At 43.1% G+C, this 20,483-nt stretch overlaps 1 protein-coding gene across 1 annotated transcript in view; it reads left to right on the top strand.

Annotated features, from left to right (window-relative positions):
- lama1 (laminin, alpha 1) overlaps positions 1-20,483 on the top strand; it is a 221,825-nt gene that overhangs the window by 158,579 nt on the left and 42,763 nt on the right. Inside the window, exons 40-49 of the mRNA XM_048596187.1 lie at positions 1,223-1,339; positions 4,232-4,414; positions 4,679-4,833; positions 6,720-6,863; positions 9,474-9,607; positions 10,147-10,303; positions 10,398-10,522; positions 13,490-13,640; positions 16,331-16,475; positions 19,132-19,273. Of these exons, the coding sequence (XP_048452144.1) occupies positions 1,223-1,339; positions 4,232-4,414; positions 4,679-4,833; positions 6,720-6,863; positions 9,474-9,607; positions 10,147-10,303; positions 10,398-10,522; positions 13,490-13,640; positions 16,331-16,475; positions 19,132-19,273 (1,453 nt within the window). The remainder of the gene's footprint in view (positions 1-1,222; positions 1,340-4,231; positions 4,415-4,678; positions 4,834-6,719; positions 6,864-9,473; positions 9,608-10,146; positions 10,304-10,397; positions 10,523-13,489; positions 13,641-16,330; positions 16,476-19,131; positions 19,274-20,483) is intronic.

Raw genomic sequence — 20,483 nt, 5'->3', positions numbered from 1 at the left:
GGCATTCCCTGCCTTCACCATTCGTTTAGCACCCCGGCCCCTCGACTCCACTGTGCTCTCTACCCTGTGCGACTTGTCGGATTGGCCACAGCAAGACCCAGGGGGTTAGCTTTTAACCCAACAGCTTGGCGACTCAGCATGGTGAGCTGTCTGCAGTTCCAGTAGTGGCCACATTGCCACAGCGCTGCTGAGCCAAGGGACGGTGTTGCCATCCATCTGAAGTTATCCGGTAGCCCTAGGACCTTGGGGGGTGGGGGTCGGGGGAAGATTAAGAAAGTGGTTCAAAAGGGAATAGGAGATCCTAAATAAATAAGAGGCACAGGGTACAGGAACAATAAAGTTAGGCTGACATTTTACAAAATAATGCTCCAACCTGAAGTGGTATTTTGATTAGACCTTCAAAGGACTGAAGGCTTTCATGGGTCATAGAATCCCTGCAGAGCAGGAGGAAGCCCATCAAGTTCACTCCGACCCTCTGAACAGCATCTTACCCAGACCCAGCTCCACCCTATTCCCATAACCCCACATTGCCCATGGCTAACCCACCTGTTGTACACAACCCTGGATACTACAGAACAAGTTAGCTTGGCCAATCCACCTAAACTGTACATCTTTGGGGTGTGGGAGGAAACCGGAGCACCCGGCAGAAAACCACACAGACATGGGGAGAACATGCAAACTCCACACGGGCAGTCACCCGAGGCTGGAATTGAACCTGGGTCTCTGGCGCTGTAAGGGAGCAGTGCTAACCACGTAGCCACCATGTCACTTGGTTGAAGGTTTGGAAGAATGGTTACAGGGACCTTGGTTACCTGGATTGATTGGAGAAACTGAGATTGTTCTCCTTAGAAGGAGAACATTGAGAGGAGCTGTGATAGAGGTTTTTAACATCATGCAAAGTCAAGGCGAAGTAGATCAGGAGCAGCCGCTCCCATTAGCTCCCATTGGGTTGACAATACAGACTTTAGCAATTAACCAAAGGACCAAAGCTGGCATGAAGAGAAAGCTTTTCGCATGTTGGCTGGTTAGGATCCGGAGCAAATTACTGAAGAGCAGTGGCAGAGGCAGATTTAGTCACAAGCGGGACGAGCCAAATTATTGTTACAGAGATTCACATTGACATGATGGGCCGAATGGCCTCTTTCTGCATGGTAACCGTTTGACTCTATCATAAAGTTATCTGGTATCTGAACAGCTTCTTTGGTTCTTCTTAAATGTTCAGGGCTTGTGAATCAGCTGAATGGATTAAAGGAGAAGGTTGACCAGATTCAGAAAGGCGTGGGTAATGTGAGCAGGCACCTCAGGGAGCCCTGGCACATTCTGGCACAAATGCCAAATGGTAAGTCATTGAAACAAGCCATGAAGCCAAGTAGGAACTTCCTGAGGAAACAAAAGTATAAACTGTACAATTTCCACTGAGGAAGTTTCAGATAACTTATGTAACTCTCTGGGGAACGTATCTGAGTAATTGTCTTTCATTTGTATATTCAGAGAAATTTACACCAATCCAATCACCAGCACCTACCTTACCCCCAATCCTATAAAAACAGCCGCATTTCTCCAGTAGTTTAACAGTGAGTTTTTACAGGTGAGAGTGAAATCCACACCATTATTTCAGGGATTAATAGAATTCTTTGCAATGCTGTCATTAAGTAACATCCAGGTTCACGACAGCTCCGGTTGTGTTACAGGTTCATGAGAATGGTCCCAGGGATGAGTAACCTCAGTTATGTAAGTAATTCGGAGAAGTTATAACTGTTCTCCTTGGAGAAGAGAGATTCGATGGAGGGATTCAAAATCATGGGGGGTCTGGAAAGAGCGGACGGGAAGGTACTCTCTCTCGTGAAAGGATTGAGAACAATTGGGCACAGACTTAAAGTAATTGATGGAACAAACACAAGTGATATGAGATAAAACTTTTTTTTTAAGAAATCAGAGCTAGGAACATTAGAGCAGAAATAGGCCATTCAGCCTGTCAGAACTCCACACTATCTAAATCATGGCTAGTCATTTCCTCAGTGCCATTTTCTCACATTAGTTCCAATATCTCCTAATGTCATTCATTGAATCCTACAGTACACAGAAGGCCTTCAGCGCATTGAGTCAGCACTGACAAAAACTACTCAAAATCAACACTGCTCCCACTTTACAGCACTTAGCCTATAGCCTTGAATGTTATGACATTTCAAGTGTTTATTCCTCTCCAGAAACCTATTGATTTCTGTCTTGAACCTGCTCATGAGTGAGCTACTACAACCCTCTGGGGTAGAGAATACCAAAGATTCACAGCCTCTGAGCAAGGAAGTTCCTCCTTATCTCAGTGTTAAGTGGCCTACCTCTACTCCTGACATTATGTCCCTTGGTTCTAGAGTTAGCAGCCAGGGAAACCACTCTGTCTATATCCACCCTGTAAGAATGCTGTAAATTTCAATGAGATTAACTCATCTTCTTTGAAACTAGAGAATACAGAACCACTTTCCACAATCTCTCCTAAAACAATCGACCATCCAGAGTTTAGTCCAGTGAACCTCCATTGCACACTCTCTAAGGCCTTAAATGAGGAGACCACAATTGTGCATAATACTCCAGGTGCAGTCTCACCAAGGCTCTCTACAACTACAGCAAACCATCTTTACTTATATCACTCAAAACTCCTCGAAATGAAAGCCAACATACCAATTAGCTTATTGTGATTGTCGTGATTCATAGACAATCCCCTTTGGACACTTAGACTTTCTAAGCTTTCAGCATTTAAGAAATGTTCCCTCTTTTCTGTTTTTCTTTTAACCAAAGTGGATAACTTCTCATTTTTTCACGTTCTATGACATCTTCCCCATTCTGGCCCATTCATGTAGTCTATCCATGTCCTCTTGAAGCGTCTTTGCACCCTCCTCATAACTTAACGTCATCCACCCAATTTAGTGTCATCAGCAATTTTGGAAATATTATAATTGAATGCATTGGATGAGAGTGTGCATTTTCTGGAGACACAAAGTATTTGTGAAGGAATTGGATTTGTACGTGAAAAGGAAGAATGTGCAGGGCTATGGGAGAAAGCAGGGGAGTGGCACCAGGTTTTTGTTCTTTTTTTCTTTATTCATTCACGGGACGAGGGTGTCACTGGCCAGGCGGCATTTATTGCCCATCCCTAATTGCCCAGAGGGCAGTTAAGAGTCAACTACAATTGTTCCTTCGCAGAGCTGGTGCAGAAAATGAGCCAAATAGCCTCCACCAATAACTGGGTGATTGAGTGGATGAAGAAACTTGAATAAGAGTGAGGTGGGTTTCAGTATTGTAGGGCAGTGCAGGTAGTGTGAAGGCTGCTGAGCTGTGTAAAGGTATCAGTCAGCTCCGAGACTCTGAATTACACCAAACCTTTGTCATTGGAGTTTTGTGAAACCAGGTTTAGAAGCAATCACAGTGCGGGGAATTCAAATTTACTCACTGAAGGGCTTTAGAGCCCATTTGGATCTCTCAGGCACCATGCACAGACGAGAAATGGGAGGGCTCCCTCAGGGACTTGCCCAATTTTCCTCAATGTGCTGTGTCTGGCTGATACAAAACGCACAACAGCAGTAGGAATGTGCCTTTATATAGTGCCTTTACTTTTGTAAAATTTTGTAAAATGGTACATCAGACATAATTTGACAGGAGGGGCTACTTAAAGAGGGACCACAAAGTCATGTAAATGTGAGTGTTACAGGGGGAATATCCCCCGATATGAGGCTAAGTCAGCCAAAGACACAGCTGCCAGCAGAGAAAGGAAGGAAATCAGGGATGAGAAACAGGGAGATCTCAGAGGCTCACAGGGCTGGAGAAGGTTACAGAGGTGGATAGAATCCCTACAATGTAGACAGAGACCATTCAACCCATCAAGTCTACATTGATCCTCTGAAAATCCCCAACACTGTTGCTGTAATCCTGCATTTACAATGGCTAATCCACCTAGCCTGCACATCCCTGGACACTCTGAGGCAATTTAGCATGGCCTATCCATGCATGGACTCTGGGAGGAAACCAGAGCACCCGGAGGAAACCCACACAGACCTGGGGAGAATGTGCAAGCTCTAACACACACAGTCCCACGAAGGTGCAGTTGAACCCAGGTCCCTGGCGCTGTGAGGCGGCAGTGCTAACCACTGAGCCACGGAGGCATTTGAACATGGCGGGGGGGGTGATCGCAAAGCGTGAGATGGTTCTGAAAAACAACATCTCCATTTGTTTCTTGCAGGGACGGATGCTCGATTCCAAGAGGCAAGGGATCGTGTAGTCTCGGCAAATCTGACAGCAGCTGCATCTCTCACTGAGATTCAGCAGTTCAGTCGGCAGCTGCTGAGCACATCTGGTTCTATAGCGAGGATCAATAAAACCGTCAGAGAAACAAATGTCCTCATCAGTGATTCAGCGAAGACTGGTAGGTTTGCAGTGAGAAATTGATTAAGGGTCATTCTTGACAAATGCACTAATTTTGCATGACTGGACAGGTGCAGAGCCAAAACAAGCACTTGCACATTTAGTTTTTTTTTACAAAGAAGTCAAAATCATGCTATCTGCCACTTTGCTGCCTCACCCCAGCATAATGGATATCTTGCTTCCAGCTCTATTGATGCTATACCTTATACAGTGTAGGTGGCATTCTGTTCTGCCTGTATTTAAATTTCTGCTCTTTCCCGTTCAGCGGCAGCAGCTGGGAAGAAGGTGCGGGAGGTTGAAATTCAAGCCAACTACCTGCTGGACAAGTTGAAGCCGCTGAAAATGCTGGAGGACAACCTGAACAGAAACTTATCAGAGATAAAGGAATTGATCATTCAGGCCCGGAAGCAAGCTGCTTCGGTGAGTATCCAGCCAGTGAGCAGCCAGTATGCGTTGATGGTGCAGTAAAGCTTTCAAAGATTAATGTCGGTGGTTGCTTGTTTTGCCCCCAGTAGTGCGGGGCATTTGGTTTGTCTGTAGCTGCAATGGAGAATGGGCAGGAAATTGGAGTTGACACCAATGACCATGATTGCTAACACCTGGCCCGAAGGGCTGAATGGTCTCCTCCTAGCCCTGTTTTTCATGTTCTTATGTCTTTAATTTCTGCTTAAGTCACGTGTGGCACCATCTCATAGTTAAATTCAATTCTTTCTCATGCTTGAAAACAGTGCTCTGATTCTGAGTTTTCTTGAAGTCTGTATCTATAGGCTTTCAACACATTAAGAAAAAGTGAAACCTAAACTCTACTTGCTAACTTGCCTAAAATTATTTGTGTTCCGGTCTCTCAGTCTTACTCTTCAACGTGTCTCATAAAAGCATTGTGAAAAACTGCATTCTGTCCTTAGTATTACCAGTAAATAAGATACAGGTTCAAGTTTTAGTTCGAGATCTTAAGGGCCAGTTTATTTGCTGAGGAATTCCTCAGAGCGGTGTTATAGGTCCAATGCTTTTCAGCTGCTTCCATCAATCACTTCCCTCCATCATAAGGTTAGAAATAAGGATGGTGGCTGATGATTGCACAATGTTCAGCACTATTTGTCACCCTTCAGATACTGAAATCATCCGTGCCCATATGTAGCAAGACCTGGATAATATTGGGTGGACAAGTGGCAAATAATATTCACACCACACAAGTGGCAGGTTTTGGGCATATCCAACAAGGGAGAATCCAATATTTTCCCTTGACATTCAATGGCATGATCCTTGCTACATCCCCCCCTTTACCAACAATGTACCAGAAACGTAGCTGGACCAACCATGGAATTACTGTGGCTACACAAGCAGGTCAGAGGCTGAGAATCCTACAGTGAGTAACTCACCTCTTGTCTTCCCCAGCATCTGTCCACCATCCACAAGGCACAAGTCAGGAGTGTGATGGAATACTCACTTGTAGCTCCAATAACACTTGACACCATCCAGGACAAAGCTGCCTGTTTGACTGGTACCACACCCACAAACATTCACTCCCTGTAGCACTGATGCAGTGGCAACAATGTGTATAATTTGCAAGTATAATAGCTCATCAAGACTCCACCAACAGCACCTTCCAAACCATGACCTCTACCACCAAGAAGGATAAGGGCATTACGGGGGATCATGTGTAAGTTTCCCTGAAAGCCACGAGCCATCCTGATTTTGAACTATATCCCCATGCGTTCCCCACCACTGGGCCAAAATACTGCAACTCCCTCCCTAATAACACCGGGGTTGGCCCTACACCACAGGACTGTAGTGAATCAAGAAGGTAGTTCACTACCCCTTTATCGAGCAAATTAGAGATGGGCCGTAATTATTGATGAGCATTGCTCTGCAATGAGCTGCCTATTGGGGGCAGATGCGAACAGAAGGGTTGGCTGCACAGAAACAGCACAGGACGTTGGATATTTTGTCAGGGTGGACAGGTTGATGGTGGAAGCATACGTAGACCAGCAATGGGATGGAGTTTTTTGTTTGAGGTGGGTTCAGGCACATAGGGACAGGGCATTGAGTGGAGTCTATTATAAGTGTGGGGACGGGCCGGTGAGTTGCAGTGTTTGTTTTGTTGGGGTCACGGTAGCTGCTAACACTCAGGGCCGGTGTATTCACGTGGAGTAGGAGCCTTGTCCTGTCAGAACGGTCTAACTGACTGGGGGCTGATGAGGTGATGTTGCTAAACCCTCTGTGTTTGTGATAGAGGTGGTCACCCTTGTGCCAATATCAGATCCTGCCATTTTGATACTGAACCTGAATTTGATTTTTTTTCCCAGATTAAGGTGGCAGTATCAGCCAACCGAGATTGTATCCGTGCCTACCAACCAGCGCTAACAAGCAGCAATTACAACACTCTGACACTGAATGTGAAAACCTCCGAATCGGAAAATTTGCTGTTCTACCTCGGCAGCAGCACCAGCGTGAGTAACCAGACATAGCTGCTGTAACAAACTGCGGAGTGCCCTCGATGGGTGTTACAATATTACAGGACAGTCAGATCATTAAAATAGTCTATCAAGTGAATTAGTCAGTCCACCCATATTGTTTGCACCCATGGAGGTTTACTTATGTTTCAAATTCCTGTAACTTAAATGAAATTACTCCCTTCCACTTCTGTCTTGTGTGAGAACAGGATTAACAATTAACTTCTCGAAATTTGTAAAAATTCTGTACCACTATTTCGGGAAGGCAACATTTCCCATCTCTTGCTAACTGTAGTTAATTTGTAGTTTTTACTCTGATGTATTATACAACTTCTCAAGTGAAAATAACTCACTGAATAATGGTGTAATTTCATAGAGTCATACAGTACAGAAACAGACTGTTCAGTTCAACTGATGCACGTCGACCAAGTTTCCTAAACTAAACTAGTCCCACTTTCCTACATTTGGCCCATGTCCCTCTAAACCTTGCCTATTCATATACCTGTCCAAATGTCTATTAAACATTGTAACTGTACCTGCATTTCCCACTTCCTCTGGCTGTTCATTCCACACACAAACCACCTTCTGTTTGAAGCCCTTCAGGTTCCTTTTAAAACTTTCTCCATTCACCTTAAAAATATGTCCTCTAGTTTTGAACTCCCACACCTGAGGGAAAAGGCTTTTGCTATTCACCTTATCTATGCCCCTCATGATCTTAAAAACCTCAATAAGGTCACCCCTCAAATTCCTATGCTCCAGTGAAAAAAGTCACAGCCTATCCAGCCTATCCCTATGTCTCAAATTCTCCAGTCCTGGCAATCCTTCCTGTAACAGGGCGACCAGAACTGTACACAATACTCCAGAAGTGTCCTCACCAACGTCCTATACGACATTAAATGACATCCCGACTCCTATACTCAATGGTCTGAGCAATGAAGGCAAACATGCTAAGTGCCTTCTTAACTGCCCTATCTACCTGTGGCACAAATTTTGAAGAATTGTGTACCTGAATCCCTAGGTCTCTCTGTTCGAAAATCTTTCCCAGAGCCCAACCATTAACTGTGTAAGTCCTGCTGTTGTGTGTTTCATCAAAATGCAAACCTGACATTTATCCAGATTAAACTCCATCTGCCGCTCCTTAGCCCATTGACCCAGTTGATTGAGATCCCCTTGTGATCTTAGCTGACCTTCTTCGCTTTCAACTATACCATCAATTTTGATGTCATCCGCAGACTTGCTAACCATGCCTCTTAAATTCTCATCCAAATCACTTACATAAATGACAAAACAAAATTGGACCCAGCACCAATCCCTGCAGAACACGGCTGGTCACAGGCCTCCAGTCTGGAAAACATCCCTGTGGCACCACCCTCTGTCTTGTACTGTTAAGCCAATTTTGTATCCAACTGGCAAGCTCACCCTGAATCGCATGTGATTTAACTTTACTAATCAGTCTGCCAAGTGGAAACTTGTCAAAGCCTTTACTAAAGTCCAGGTAGACATCCACCACTCTACCCTTGTCAATCTTTTTGGTTCTATCCTCAAAAAACTCAATCAAGTCTGCGAGACACAATTTCCCACGCACAAAGCCACACTGACTATCCCTAATCAGTCCTTGCCTTTCCAAATGCATGTAAATCCTATCTCTCAGAATTCCCTCCAACAATTTACCCGCCACTGATGTCACACTCACAGGTCTATAAATCCCAGGCTTCTCCTTATAGCCTTCCTAAAATAACATTAACCGCCCTCCAGCCCTCTAGCACCTCACCTGTGGTTGTAGATGATACAAACTCCAATAGTAATACTGGGAATATACCAATGAACTGGTTGGAATGGAGCAGAGTTTTTAAAGAAAACATTCTTCCATTTAGACCTTCCAACATGCTTGTGCAGGATTTTTTTGCAGCATTTGAAGCTGTTGTGTTATATCTTGCAGCAGCGAGCCGACATATAACTTTACATGCCAGCTTCACCATTTCGTGATATGTGACCTAATGGTATAAAGCTCACAGTCTCCCTCTTACTCAGCTCTGTCCTCTTCCGGCATGACATGCAGTACTTCCCAAAGATACACTTGCCTGTGATTAGAATGTACATCTGTAGATACCACATGATGTAATGAAAATTTATTATGTTCTTCAGAACTATATTACCCACATCTCATCCATATGTTACAGAAGCTAATAGTGGACTCACAGTATGACAGTGACAGATCATGTCCTGCCAGATGCTGTGAGCCATTTCCCTCTGAAGGCAGGCTCTACATTTAGAATATCAACATTTAACAAAGCATTTCTTTTATCTACCAGTTTGTTCGTTTTAATAATGTTCTTAAATTAGTTTGTACAGACGTTCTTCGAGATCTGGGAAACCCTATACATATTTTTACATTGATTTCCTAGCCATTTGTTGTCAGGAATACCGTGGCATGTAGCATTTCTGTAATTTTGCTTGAACATCCTTTTAGATAAAACCAGATTTAAAATGCATTGTTCCGTTTAGATCTCTTCAAACAATGTTGTGCACAGCAAAAAGTGGCATTTGAATAGATTTGTTCATTTTTACAAAAACCGAAGTTGTACTAAACCTCTGCCTGTTCCTTAGACTGAATTCTTGGCTCTGGAGATGCGACATGGCAGGGTTGGCTTCCTATGGGATGTGGGCTCCGGCACGACAAGATTAGAATACCCCAATCAGCAAATTAACAGTAACAAGTGGTACAGGATTCACGCTGCCAGGTAAGTGACTTTCCCTCATCATCTCCATCCTTATGCAGGCTGTTGGTCGCCTATGGATTATCCACAAGTGTTTGACATTGCTGTAATTACAGAATAGGAGTGGGTTGAGACCAGTAGGCATGTCGAGCCTTCTCCCTGCAACTTTAATCAGTTGGACTTGAGAAGGTGAGGCTCGGGGCAGTGGACGGGAGTCCTGAACTGATTATCGCCTACTGCCCTAGAGGGAGATTCAGCCCCTGATCTTTCTCACACATTCTGCAATGCCTTGTAGTCTAATTTAAAGCCAGGAGCTAAGATGCTACTAACTGCTTATGTGCTAGAACACCTGAAACTGGATGTTTTCGAAAGGTACATTCCAACTGAGCATACTGCCACAGGAGTTCAGATGCAGTTAAAACCTATTTGCGAAGTACATGTAATTTCTTTGTAAATTAAAATTCCATTTTCCTAGCTGGAAAATAAATGTTTAATACTAACTTTTTTGAGTTTTAAAATCATTTATTTGCTTGAGCTGAACAAAATAACAATTTGTTTGCTAGGTTTGGACGTATGGGTACCTTGTCTGTTCAAGAAGTTGGATCGTCCAGTTTAGACAAGCCAGTGGTAAAGACAGCCACATCTCCTGGAACCTCCACTGTACTGGATGTGAGCAATACCACACTGGTGTTTGTTGGAGGTCTCTCTCGACAGATGAAGGTCAGTGCATCTTCTCTGATTTGTACTGCTTTTCTCTTGTATGTTTGTGCATTTACTTTTCTCTTTGGAATAACATCATCTACTTTTGCAACAGAAAGTAGCAGCTGTGAAGATTACCCACTTCAAAGGTTGCTTGGGTGAAGCCTTCCTGGATGGGAAATCCATTGGCTTGTGGAACTTCCGAGAAAGGGAAGGGAGTTGTAGTGGGTGCTTTGCAAGGTAAGTCTGGTCCGGTCACTCTTATTGTTATTTTGTTGATCATTTCCACCTTTAATGGTTTATAGTATTACAGAATTGTTATAGCACATGTGGCCATTCACTCTGTCGTATCCATGTTGGCCCACTGCAACAATGAACTCAGCTTGTCCTTTCCTATTTTAAACAAAAAAAAGAGTAAAATGTTGCAGATGCTGGAAATCTGAAATAAAAACCAAAAGTGATGGAGAAACTCAGCAGATCTGGCAGCATCTGTGGAGTCAGAATCAGAACATTTCGAAACCAAAACTACTGCCAGATCCGCTGAGTTTCTCCAGCATGTTCTCTTTTTACTTCTAATTCTTTCCTCTGTAGCTGTGCCTGTTCATGGAAGGCTGTAAAAATGTTTTCTTTAAACTAGTGACATTTCCAATTATACCAGTAAATATTGGGTTACGTGGTTTATGTTTTTTTTTTAATGATTCACACAATTATCTAAAACAAGAACAGAAAGTTCAGGAGAAACTCAGCAGGTCTGGCAGCATCTGTGGAGAGAAAGCAGAGTTAACGTTTCGGGTGCAGTGACCCTTCTTCAGAACGGGTCCTTTGAATCTGTGGTTGATTGATGGTGACACCAAACATTCCAAGCTGAGGCCTTTCTTTTATTTAGGGTCCCGACCCGAAACGTCAACTTTCCTGCTCCTCTGATGCTGCCTGGCCTGCTCTGTTCCTCCAGCTCCACTCTGTGTTAGCCTTGAAACTAATAAGACGTTTTTGTCCCTATTCTGGGAGATGGAATACATTGCGATCCTCAGTATAAATTGTTGCAGTTAAGCATAACCTTTCTAATCTTTACTGTAGACAGGTTCTTGTGGCTCAGTGGGCAGCATCTCTGCCCCTCAGCCAGCAGGTCCTGGTTCAAGTCCCATGCCAGGGCTTTAGTACTGAAGGGCAGAATGTGTCGGCTCAGGCTTAAAGGGCAGAAGGGCCTGTTCCTGTGCTGTATTGTTCTTTGTAGGGCATGTTGGCCATGGAAGGTGTGCCCAGTTACGTGGGAAATCAGTTGACTGTTCAGACTGTAAATCCTTTCAACACATCTGAGAGTAGTTGCTAAGAGCAGGAGAGTTTCTTGGTCAGCCATCCAACAGAAAGCAATGGCAAACCAACACACCACGTTGCTCATAAGTGTGGCCCATTCCGTTGACCGTCTATTGTCCACCCTCAGAAATGACAGCAGGAGACAAGACAACCAACTTCATTTCAGATAACCAGGTGTAGAGCTGGATGAACACAGCAGGCCAAGCAGCATCAGAGGAACAGGAAAGCTGACGTTTCGGGCCTAGACCCTTCTCATTTCAAGCTACTGGTGCTCAAAATAATTGTTCACCGCTTTTAGAATCATGACATGCTGTGAATGCTCAGTCCATTAGTGTACGGATACACAACTTCATTTTTGGTTTTTATTTTGTTGAGATTCATATATTTTATGTCCGTTCGTAAAAGGCGGCACGCCATGGTAAAAATGTGTTGTTTAAACCAGAACTAGTTATACTAATAGTTTACACATTCATTTTAACAAAGATAAACATAACGATATCAATAAGAAATAAAATGCACCGTATTTTAACTAGCCTTTGACAGAGAAAACTGGATTGCTTTTTGAACTGTGCACATCACCGGTTGTCTAAATGGGTCATGGTTCAAACATTCATCTCTCATTCACTTTCAGATGCTCATTGAACTGTTATAAACTTCAAGTAGTTTTTATTTCAATCTCAGATTTCTGGAATGTATTTTTTCTCCACCTGCCAAACCACATTTGAATGTTGTCAGTCTTCAGCCAATTTGATTCATTCAATGTGAAATCAAGAAACATATGCAGGCGTTAGATAATGCAAAGGCTGTGGCACCTGACCACATTCAGACTTGCTGCTCCACTAGCTAAGAAGGTGCTGGTGAGGCCATATCTGGAGTACTGTGACAAGTTTGGTCCTTGTTTATAAGGATAGATATTACTTATTAATGGCAGTTCAGAGAAGGTTCACTACGAAGGTCTCCAGTATGGAAGGATTGTCTTATGAGCAAAGGCTAAACACATTGGGACTCTACTCACTGGAGTTTAGAAGAATAAGAGGTGATCTCATTGAAACATGTAGGATTCTTAAGGAGCTTGACAGGATAAATGCTGAGAGAATGGTTCCCCTCATTGGAGAGTCTAGGTCCAGAAGGCATCATCCCAAAATAAAAGGAGTGACAATTTAACAACAAAAACAGAAGTGACTGGAAAAGCTCAGCAGGTCTGGCAGCATCTATGAAGAAAAAAATCAAGAGTTAACGTTTCGGGTCCGGTGACCTTTCCTTAGAACTGGTGACAATTTAAGACTAAAATGAGGGGAAATTTCTTCTCTGAGGGTTGAGAGTCTTTAGACCACCTTGCTATGGACAGCTTGTATATGTTTAAGGCTGAGATAAACAGATTCTGGATCAGGAGGAGAATAAGGGTCATGGGGAAAAGGCAGAAAAGTGGATGGGAGGAATGTCAGATCAGCCATGATCCTATTGAATGATGGAGCATGCGTGAAAGGCCGAATGGCCTACATTTGTTCCTATTTCTTGTGGTCTTATGACCTTATGTAGCTTTAGCAGGACTTCACTGTTTTTATATTCCATTTCCTTTCAAATAAAGGCTCACATTCTATTTAATCTTCCATTCCTTATTACCTGTTGAACTCAGATGCTAGTATTTCATAATTTGTGCAGGAGGACCCCAAATCCCACTATCCTGAAGTTTTATGCAGACTATCTCTGTTTAAGTAATATTCAGCTCCTCTATCCTTCTTGCCAAAATGAAAAAGCTGACATTTTATTGCAGGCGAAAGTGGTTTGTTGTATCTCACCAATAGAATTTCACCTCTGTGTGAAGATATCAATCTATGATGTACACCGGGTGGAAAGGATTTATTGTAGATATACATTGTATGTATTCTGCAGGTCACAGAATGAAGACATTGCTTTCCACTTTGATGGCAGTGGCTATTCAGCAGTCGAGAAGGTGCTACGTTCCACAACAACCCAGCTAGTGATGCAATTTAGCACATTCTCACCAAATGGCTTGCTCCTGTACCTCGCTTCAAATGGGACCGTAAGCACAATGCAGTTTGTTGTTACATTATTAGCCCTTTCTGTACGGGTGAACGAGAAATCATTCTTGAAGGATCATTCCATTTCTTTCCACTGCAAATGTTGAGCTGTTAAAATCTTAAATCCTTATTGTCTGATTTTCAGTGTTAATGTAAAAGACAATGGGTTGATGATTTTCACTTTGTACTCTTCAGGGTAACTCCCAAAAGTACCAATTCAAAGGGAATCTAATATTTATACTGTGTGGGAGAATTCAGTGTAATTGTTTTCCTGTTGAATTGGTATTCTTGTGAACTGTCCTGATGAGTAAAAGTTTCAGCAAAATGTATTTTTTTAGTCAAATTTTGTACTACCACACAACTAATTGATCTTTCTCAGGCAATTGTTTGTACTTTGCTCAATGGTTCTTAGAGTACAAGCTGAAAGCATTCTGAGAACAATTCAGTAGCAACTCGAGACAGGTTCGTTCACACCGCCTTCAACTTTTGCATCTTACTACCTTTGTCTGTACTGCTGTCTTGCCTGTTCATTGTGTAAACCGGCAATTTTGTCCTTTAGAACAATTATCGGATGGTACAGCACACTGTTCTGGAGAGAGATGGAGCAAGCTATTTCCCACACTGAGGGAGCTTCTCATCCATAGTAATGCTCTGCTGAGCAGTTACCAGGCAATTGACAATTAACTGACCCAAAGGAAGATCAAAGTATACATGGGGCATAATATGTAATTTATTTTTCAAGGTCTCCTATTGAGGGCTAACTTTTGCATTCTGGGGACAATCTTTCAGTTTTCAGTGGCTACTTTTTCATTCTCCCTAAATCCTTTATTAGACGATGAAGTCACAAAATAACATTCTTGGATTTGAACTCACACAGAGGTAAATTTGAAGACTACCCTCAATCGAGATCAAATCTACATTAAGTTTAAAGTCACAACACACAATGGAAGCATTAGCTCAGACACCATGGTATTAAAATTGGCACAAGACAGCAGGCATCAGTTAGCAACAATGTTTTTCTTTCATTGATAAACACTTTTGCAAACAAAAAAAAATACCACTCCCTTGGTGTGGTCACAAATAATGCATTCTCATTGCATATTCGCAAAGCTGGAATATCTTAACCACATCCTTACTATACCTTATTGCATCTCAGGTCTCAGTTTTAAATTTAAATTTACAATTGATTACAATTGCATCAATTGAATTTTGCCAATACGGTAGTGCCTAAACATATGCAGCATTAAACTAGAGATTCCACATTCACTCACAAGTCATTCATTACCTCGAGAGATTTCAGGTTTCCCTAGCTCCGAGTTTGCAGTGTTTCCTTGACACCAGGTTTGAAATTGACCCCTTTTCTTTGCAGTCTCTCTCTCCTCCTACTTTTGAAGCCTCCTTCTCTTTCCCAATCCCTTGCTGCCTCCCCCCACTCTCTCCCACTCCCCTTTCACCCATTCCCTTGAGGCATCTCCCTCTTGCATGCTCCCCCTCCTCCTAGCCCACTGCAGTATTCCTTCACCCTCATAATCTTCTTCTAGCGCCTGACCCCTCCTGGACCTGATCGGCAGAGGGCCTCCTCAACAGAAAGGTGTCTCCTGACTTTCCCTCCTGGCCTCAGTGAAACACTTGGCTTTTGCATCAAGCTCTGGCCTCTCACTTAGCCCCCAGTTCCAGCTGCTCTGAAACTGCTCTGAAATCCCCCCACTTCCAGCCCCAGGACCCAGGTCTTAAGCCCCCATTCTCAGCTCCAGGACCCTGCTCTGATGCTCCCCTTCTGACCTGGCTGTCTTCACAAAAACTCACCAGCTGACACTTACTTATCCTGTGCGTTGCCCTCACGAATTAAAATTTGTTTCTCTTGCATGTTTCTGAGCCTATCACATGACAGGAGAGAAGGGAGGAGCAGCTCCCTCCATTCAACTCGAGAAGACAACCTTTCTCTGGTTGGTCGCTCCTTTGGGTGAATTTCCTTTGACGATTTTGCAGTATCAGGAGTGGATCTGCATTATGTCAGGTGTCAGTTAGCTCAGTTGGCTGGACAGCCAGTTAGTAATGCAGTGTGACACCAACAGCATGGGCTCAGTTCTCCTACTGGCTGAGGTTGCCATGAAGGACTCTCCTTCTCAACCTCTGTCCTCACCTGAGGTGTGGTGACCCCTCAGGTTAAACCATCACCAGTCGTCTCTCTCTAAAGAGAGAACAAGACTGTGGTGACGTTATCTTTGTGTAATTTGAACAATGATGCAGACTAGTTTGTTCAAATACAGCCTGGTGAAAAGTCTTTAACAAACTGTGAGTGTGGAATGCTTCTTTAGTCGTGAACATTGCGACACTGCTCTGTCTGAGGCAGGTCAACCCTGTTCAGAATCTCTTTAATAGGCTTCCCCACACAATGAAATCTCTGTGAGACATCTAAAGAACAGCGCTCCTACCTTCATCCTTGTCAGGGAAGCTCAGTTTCGGAGTACCTGGCGGAGTTTTGTGAATGGAGGAGTGGAAAGGGTGAACTGGGTCTTGCTTATGATGAAGTGTTCTGTAGATTTCGCTGCTTCCTCCACAAAACAAAACAAAAAAAAATGAGACAACCACAGAATGTCCACGTGGAAGGGGAGTTCAAGAATGTTCCTTTTATTGCTCTCATGCGGAAAGTTCAAAGTCCCTAAACTTTTTCCTTTTTACCCTTCACCAGAGAGACTTCTTAGCAGTAGAGCTGGCAGATGGGAAAGTGCGAGTGACCTTTGACCTTGGGTCTGGAGTTCTCACCCTTATGTCTGAGAAACGGTACAACAATGGAACATGGTTTAAAATTGCATTTCAGCGCAACCGGAAGCTAGGTAAGAAAACAGTTTTCTTAATCAGCCAATGAGCTTGTGTTTCTCGTTAGGTTTAATAAAGATTTATAAATCCCTATTTCTGGAGAATGCTGTGTAGTGGAACTTCAAATGAGTAGCTTACCCTAGTCTATTCTGTTGTTTCATCTGGACTCCCTGATCAGAAGAGGCAGTGACATCTCATAATGTCACTGCATCTGGTCATCCAGAGCTAATGCTCTCAGGACATAGGTTAAAATCACACCGTAGCAGACAGTGAAATTTGTATTCGATATTTAGAATTAAAAGCTAGCCTAATGGTGACCATTGTCAATCACTTTTGAAAACCCATCTGGTTCACGCACGGTCTGTAGTGAAGGAAATCTGCCATCCTCACCTGGTCTGGCCTACGTGTGACTCCAGACCCACAGCACTGTGGTTGATTTGAAATGGTCTTAGCAAATTACTCAAAGAGCAAAGAACAATATGCATAAGAACAGGCCCTTTGACCCACCAAGCCTGCACCAACATATGCCTTTCTAAACTAAACACTTCTTGCCTGTACATGGCCCCTATCCCTCTATTCCCTGCCTATTCGTGTATCTGTCAGGATGCCTTTAAAATGTTGCTATTGTGTCTGCATGTCCGCTGGCAGTGCATTCCAGCCACTTTTCCGCATTCTGTGTAAAACAAAACCTGCCTCTGACATCTCCTTTAAACTTTCTCCCTTTTACCTTAAACCTGTGTCCCTTAGTAATTGACATTTCTACCCTGGGAAAAAGACTCCAACTATCCATTGTCTCCATGCCTCTCACGATTTTGTAAACTTCTATCAGGTCACCCCTCAGCCTCCGACATTCAAGGAAAGCGAGAGATGGGTGATAAAGACTGGCTGAGTGATGCCCACAGAGTCGTAAAATCTCTACAGTGTGGAAGCAGATAGTTCAGCCCATCGAGCCCACACTAACCCTCCAAAGAGCATCCCACCCCTATCCTATCCTATCTCTGTAACCCTGCATTTCCCAAGCTAACCCATCTAGCCTATACATCCCTGGACACTATGGGCAATCCACCTAACCTGCACATCTTTGGACTGTGGGAGGAAACTGGATCAAACCCACGCAGACATGGGGAGAATGTGCAAACTCCACACAGACAGTCGCCTGAGGGTGGAATCGAACCCAGGTCCCTGGTGCTGTGAGGCAGCAGTGCTAACCACTGAGCCGCCATGCCATCCCTACATCCCCTGTATGAATTTTCTTTAATAATCCTTGGTATTATTCCAAGAAGGTCAATCTACATTTCTGACCAAACTTGTTTCCAATTATTTTTCTAATTATTGTTTGGTGTTTAAGTGGGTGACCCTGGAGAGGAAGAAGGGTAACTGTAGTGTTGGTAACAATGATTGAGGCATCTCCATGTGAGCATTAAGGGACCAGTATTTGCCCTTACTGCCTGTGTCAGATGCTGAACACATCAACCCTGAACACCAGTGTGGTTTCAAAACTGGAAGATTTACAATTAACACTGCGGATCTTCTCAATCAGCTGCTACAAAAGAAACGCATTCACTTGATGCCCATGTTACCCTCTATTAACTATAATATGCAAAATAGTATACTACAATATTGATGACAATATGCTCCCTTTCCTTTAGGGTGAGTCTGTCTTCTTGGAGCATGGAATATTCGAAATATCTTTGTCTCACACATGCCAGTAACCTGCTGCCACTGTAAATATTATTTAGTAGCTTTTCTTCATGAATCATGCAGCCTAGTCTTGTACTGAAAGTGAGACGTGATGATGCTTCTAACAAGCAGTGCACCTCTTTCATGCAGTATCAATGGTTTTCCCCCTTCATTTGGTATTCTTGTGAATTGTCCTGAAGAGTCCAATACTCAAGTTCTGTGCAACCAAACAATAGTATATTCTGTTTGTTTCAAATTTCCCATAAATTGTTTACCCAGAGAATAAACCCACAGTCAAATTCCAACTTCAAAGATATTTTTAGTCAGTGTATATGAATCCAGAAACTAATTGTCAGCAGGTATTCAACTATAGGACCATAATTGCTGCTTAAAATACTATATTTTTTAATTCATTCACAGAATGTAGGCATTTGCCCAGAGGACAGTTAACCATATTGCTAGGAGTCCCATGTAGGCCAGACCAGGGAAGGATGGCAGATTCCTTCCCTTAAGTACATTAGTGAACCAGATGGATTTTCTTCCAACAGTTTGCAATGGTTTTGTGATCATCATTAATATGTGAATTCCAGACTTTTTATTGAATTCCATTATGGTGGGATTTGAACCTGGGTCCCTGCGACATTTACCTGGACTGCTGGGATTAATAACAAAAACAGAAGTTGCTGGAAAAGCTCGGCAGGTCTGGCAGCATCTGTAAAGGGAAAAACAGAGATAATGTTTCGGGTCCGGTGACCCTTCCTCAGAACTGATTAATAGTCTAGTGATAATACCAGTAGGCTATTATCTGTCCATTAACACTTCTGTCATATTTCCTGTCAGACTTCACTCTCCAGTGATCAGACCAGGACATATTTACCCTTGTATGCCCCAAGCAAGAAGGACAGCAGGCTGACCACTGACATCAGAGACACAAACCTAGGAACCTCAGTTCCAGGGTCACCTTGATTGACACATTATTTTGAACGTTCACAGGTATTTTGGCTGTCATGGACCCATTTAATTCAACGGATCGGGAAACCAAGCAAGGAGAGTCACCAGGAACTGCTTCCGATCTCAATCGTGGGCACAAAGATCCGATCTATGTCGGAGGATTGCCACGCTCTAGAAGTTACAGGTAGTTTAATGTGTTACCGGGTCAAGAGTACAGTGCTGCTCGCGTCTCGCTGGTTCAAGTCAGAGGCAGGAATAGAATACAATTTCCCAGAGTTAAAGCCTCACACCTTTTGCCTGAAAAGGTATTTTGTTTGGCTATCTTGCACTAGTTCCACCCTTCGAAATTTGTTCAAATTGTTATTTTTGTACAATCAGTAACACGGACCATTAAAATGATACTGGAACTTTTTGAGGTGAGTAAAACTTTGTAACTCAGGGAACGAAATAAACAGCAGCTACATGGTGAGGGTTGTGTTTCACTGGAATTTTATTTTAACCAGCAGTGACTGTTCTAAATGACCATCCCAAGTCTATCCTTACAAAAAACCCAACACACATCACTCAATTAGTTTTAATTGAAAGTGTCCTTTTCACCGAAAGCTGGTTCATTCTGTTTCTTTTCATGAGTTGCGGGTGTCACTGGTATTTGACTGAGTGGCTTGTGAGGCCTATTTCAGAGTCAACCTCATTGCTACGATCTGGAGACCCATATTGGCCAGATTTCCTTCACTAAAGGACACTGATGAACCAGACGGATTTTTAAACAACCATTGATAATAGCTTCATGATTACCATCACTAAGACTTTCAGTTTATTTGTAATTGAAATTAATTTCCACCAGGTACTGTGAGATTTGACCACATCCCCTCCCCCCATCAAGAATCTTGAGCTGGATCGCTGGTTTATGAGGCCAGTGCCATTTAGAATTAGAATTAGTTTTTTTGTCCCATGTACTCAAATGATTGCAGTGAAAAGTTTACATTTACAGTGCCATCTTATGTACAAAGGTACCGAGGTACTGATTCTTAAGTACAGATTCTTCGGGGGAAAAATTAGAAAAATAAAGAAATAAAAAGTCCAGCTATACAGATCATAGGAGTAAATTAGAAAAGTAAAAGAAATAAGAAGTTCAGACTAACAGTCCTTACAATCCAGTTCATGTTGGCACCAAGCCTCGAGTTGGCTTTAGTCCTTTACCAATGTGCACCACCGTCTCTCCCTATTTCAGCAAAGTTAAACTATCAGGAACACAAACAGAAGTTGCTGGAAAAGCTCAGCAGGTCTGGCAGCATCTGTGAAGAAAAGAATCAGAATTAACGTCTCGGGTCCGGTGACCCTTCCTCAGAACCGAAATGTTAACTCTGATTTTTTTCCTTCACAGATGCTGCCAG

This window comes from Rhincodon typus, chromosome 4 (genome assembly GCF_021869965.1).
Source record: "Rhincodon typus isolate 14 chromosome 4, sRhiTyp1.1, whole genome shotgun sequence".
Classification (NCBI taxonomy): domain Eukaryota; kingdom Metazoa; phylum Chordata; class Chondrichthyes; order Orectolobiformes; family Rhincodontidae; genus Rhincodon; species Rhincodon typus.
The sequence above is the reverse complement of the archived record's forward strand: the minus strand, read 5'-3'. Positions and strand labels throughout refer to the sequence as shown.